The sequence below is a fragment of the Triticum aestivum genome, chromosome 2B, assembly GCF_018294505.1.
Source record: "Triticum aestivum cultivar Chinese Spring chromosome 2B, IWGSC CS RefSeq v2.1, whole genome shotgun sequence".
NCBI classification, from domain to species: domain Eukaryota; kingdom Viridiplantae; phylum Streptophyta; class Magnoliopsida; order Poales; family Poaceae; genus Triticum; species Triticum aestivum.
In genome coordinates this window covers 6,886,206-6,889,942 of record NC_057798.1, presented here as the reverse complement: position 1 = coordinate 6,889,942, position 3,737 = coordinate 6,886,206, and the positions used below count along the sequence as shown (strand labels likewise).

Genomic DNA, 3,737 nt, shown 5'->3' with positions numbered 1-3,737 from the left:
ATTAACACATTCAACTGACCCCACAGGCGCCATTGTTGATTTTTTATAATGTAATTACCTTCGTGATCAGGAGGAGCACTGGGATTTGGAAACGACCACACCCTCTTCATCTCCATCTTCCTTGGCCATCCCACCGCCCATATTTTCAGTGCCGATTTCAGTTGAATTGGCTACCACCTCCATTGTATGAGGCATACAATTTCTCGGTGACAATTGTTCCATCCGCCTGCTCGTCTCCTTCATCTTGCACAACACCCATCTGCCGCCGCCTGACTCAGAAGAAATTCAACCAACTTGGACCTCAAGAGATCTACTATTTGTCTCAACGGCAACCGACGTTTCGTCAGCAGTTCTATCTCTTCACACAAATCCGGCGTCCAAACGCTGCCCCAAACCAATGCAACAGCCAATTACTAGATCTGTTCTCGGGCGAGGAAAAAGGGGGCAAAACGCAAAGCCAAAACATTGCCTCATCTAACGCAAGCACAAATCGTAAGTGTAAGAAACATACAAGACTTCAGATCCGGTAGAACATTACCCTGAATCGCACTCCTCGAAGAACTCCAACCCGTCCATGGCGAAAGAGCTTTTTTTTTGTTGTTGTTGTTGAGATGGACACGCTGCGTGCCGTCTACCAGCAAATAATACTCACCCGTCCACATGGGCCAAATTCAAAGCCACCCATGACGAACATCATGTTCACCACCGTAGGCCCGTGTATAAATCGCGAACACCAAACAGTGGCACCGGTGTATTTCTCCAAATTTGTCAGCGTACACAACTGGAAAAGTCAGGACGCGCGAATCCCAATGTAACAACGACCGAGCGAGATTACGGCCTGCATGTAGCTCGGCCTTCAAAACGCCTCACTCGGAGAGAACCCACTATATAAAAAGATTCAACCCTTCTTCAACTTCCGAGGTGAGACTAAACTTTAGCACCACCACTTGCCATTTTACAGATGGGCCACTATTTAAGATTTTAGAAATTGCTATATATATATATATATATACTAGTTGAATTTTAATATGTGTGCGCGCCTTTTTTCATTGCAATGGATGAAGTATTAGAGCAACGCTATGCGTACGATAAAATCCTTGTGATTTAGTACGACACCATTTCCACCAGCCATCATACCAAAAAGCACAACACTTGATTTGTCAAGCCCGTTCACAGCGCATCACATGATTGGACATCGTACAATGATTGTACAGACAAAGTGTCATATGCAGAGTAGTTCCGTTCTCCAGTTGCCTCCAGTTTGTTCCATGCTGTTAGGGTAAATAAAGGGACTGCCTATAGATTAGATCTGAATTATTCCCAATCGTTGGATCATAAAAAATTGTTCCCAACCGTTGGATCATAAATGAACCGCGGGATGTCTTCCTAGTGTTTCTTGGCCAATCCAACGATCAGATGAATGGACCCACCGATCTCTCTCAGCCAATCGGATTTCTTCCATACCTCGCCTCTCACGAGCTTCTGCCCAAGCCCTTGCCAGCGGTGCCGCGGTTGTCCACGTCATACCCATCTCCGTTTGGGGCTCTGTTATAGCTCAGACTCAACTCCGCATGAGATGCCATGACCAACCACATCATCCCTGGCTTCGGTTCGCTTGTCTTGGCCTTGTTGTGATTCGCTGCGCCATCTTCATGCTCGTGCTGCCCCCCCTCTTGCTTAGCTCTCTCATGTTGTTTCCTCTAGCCGAAATCGACTGATCGCAAAAGTTTTTTCTGTTGCCTAAGGAATTAGAACCGATAAGTTAAAAGGTGAAATAAATCCATTACACATTGTAAGTAAAGAAGGCACAAACTTCATTTCTATCATTTCAACGTGTGTTAAGGCCCATGCATGAAGTCAGTGTCACACAAGTATTTGAGTGAGCTTGTCTTGTTTGACTATATAGAAGTTGAACGTGAGACAAATTCTTTATTCAAATGTTCACCTGGGGGAGAGGTTCCCCACATGGATTTTTACTGACAGGGGCCCAAAGACGAATATGTTACAGAGAAGAGGATCAAGGCAACCAAGAGAAGGTTGGTCGAGAGAGAAGAGAGGGCGACTAGAGAGGAGGGAGCCTATGAGCGAGCCAATTCTTCCATGTGTCCACATGTCCATACATCTACGCAACTTTGGAGTGCACATATGGGATTGCTCTAAGTTCTAAATCAAACTTTCTACGTACATTGATCCCGAACTTCTCAGACATGTCCAACGGCCCCGGATTAGGCCCATCAGCGATCACCCAGTCAAAGTGGTACAGAAGGTTTGCTAATGCGATCTCCACAGTTGATGTGCCAAACAGCATTCCGGGACACTGCCGTCTCCCTGCCCCGAAAGGAGTGAACTCAAAATGTGTCCCCTTGTGATCTATGCTGCTCTCTTTGAACCTTTCTGGCTTAAATGCTTCGGGGGCATCCCAATATCTGCAATCTCGACAAATCGCAAATATATTAACTTGTACATTGGTTCCCTTAGGAATTTCATATCCCATGATTTCACTGCCTTCTCTCGCCCTTCGGGGGAGTAGAGGAGCGGGAGGATGCAACCTCAAGACCTCCTTGATCACCATTCTCATGCAGTGGAGGTCACGAAGGTCATTGTTAGTTATGACAGATTGTTGCCGGCCTACAACTTGTCGAACCTCTAGTTGTGCCTTTCTCATTGTTTCGGGATTTTTCAAGAGCTCTGACATAGCCCACTCCAGTGTTATTCCAGAGGTCTCAGTGCCACCCGCGAACAAGTCCTGTGAACAATTGTTGTGGGTTATACGATACATACATATTTGGCTTCAATAATGAGAAAATATAGATAAAATATAATATTTCCAGCAAAGTGAGGCAGATAACGATGAATCATGCAATAAATAGCTAGTGCTACTCACGGGGTTTATCCTCCTTATCAGAAACAACTAGAAATAGATAGAAGGTGTTGGTAACAATACTCACAAAGATGATGACGCCTATGGCCTCTAAAGTTAGAGGATACGACAAGGAGTCTTCCATGTGCAGCCTGAGCAGCACGTCCAGCAAGTCCTCCTCGTCGTTGGAGCTGACTACAACGTGCATTTCCTTGCATTGCTCAATGATGTCGGAGATGATGCGCTGGATTCGGCCATAGATCCTCCTCATCCGTCGCTCGCCGGAGCTCAGCAGCCGCACTAGCCGCGACGATGGGAATAGGTCGACGAGCGAGAAGCCTCCCACCAACGCGGTGACTTCTTCCAATTCCCGGAGGTACTCACCTTGTTGTGCGCACTTGCCTCCGAACACCGCCCGTGCAATGACATCGTTCATCAGTGCCGATAACTTCTCCGTGAGGTTGACAATGGTGCCAGTCGAGGCGGTGATGGAACTAAGGAGGTTGCGGACTTCCTCGGACCTGATGCCCTCCATACGCCTTACCTGTGTTGAAACATATTGCCCGCCTCTTTTCATTAGATTTAGTATTGTCGTCGTTGTTGAATAAGTTACAAAATGCAATTCTAACCTGCTTGGCGCTGAGGAGCTCCATGGTGCAGACCTTGCGCGCCTGGTGCCAACGGTCGCCGTAGGGGGCAAAGATGATGCCCATGCCGCTGCCATAGCCAATGACGTCCAGCGTCACGCTGCGGGGCCGCGAGGCGAACATGAGGTCGTTACTCTTCATCACTACCTCCGCCATCTCGGCGCTCGATACCACCATGGTGGGTACCTCGCCGAGCTTGAGGAGCATCAGTGGGCCATGCCGGCTAGACA

At 47.6% G+C, this 3,737-nt stretch overlaps 1 protein-coding gene across 1 annotated transcript in view; it reads right to left on the bottom strand.

Moving 5' to 3' along the window:
* Positions 1-2,122: 2,122 nt before the first annotated feature.
* The window catches only part of LOC123038705 (desmethyl-deoxy-podophyllotoxin synthase-like), a 2,070-nt gene continuing 455 nt past the window's right edge, over positions 2,123-3,737 (bottom strand). Inside the window, exons 2-4 of the mRNA XM_044462209.1 lie at positions 3,490-3,730; positions 2,949-3,404; positions 2,123-2,746 (exon numbers count right to left, since the gene is read on the bottom strand). Coding sequence (XP_044318144.1) covers positions 2,123-2,746; positions 2,949-3,404; positions 3,490-3,730 — 1,321 coding nt within the window. The remainder of the gene's footprint in view (positions 2,747-2,948; positions 3,405-3,489; positions 3,731-3,737) is intronic.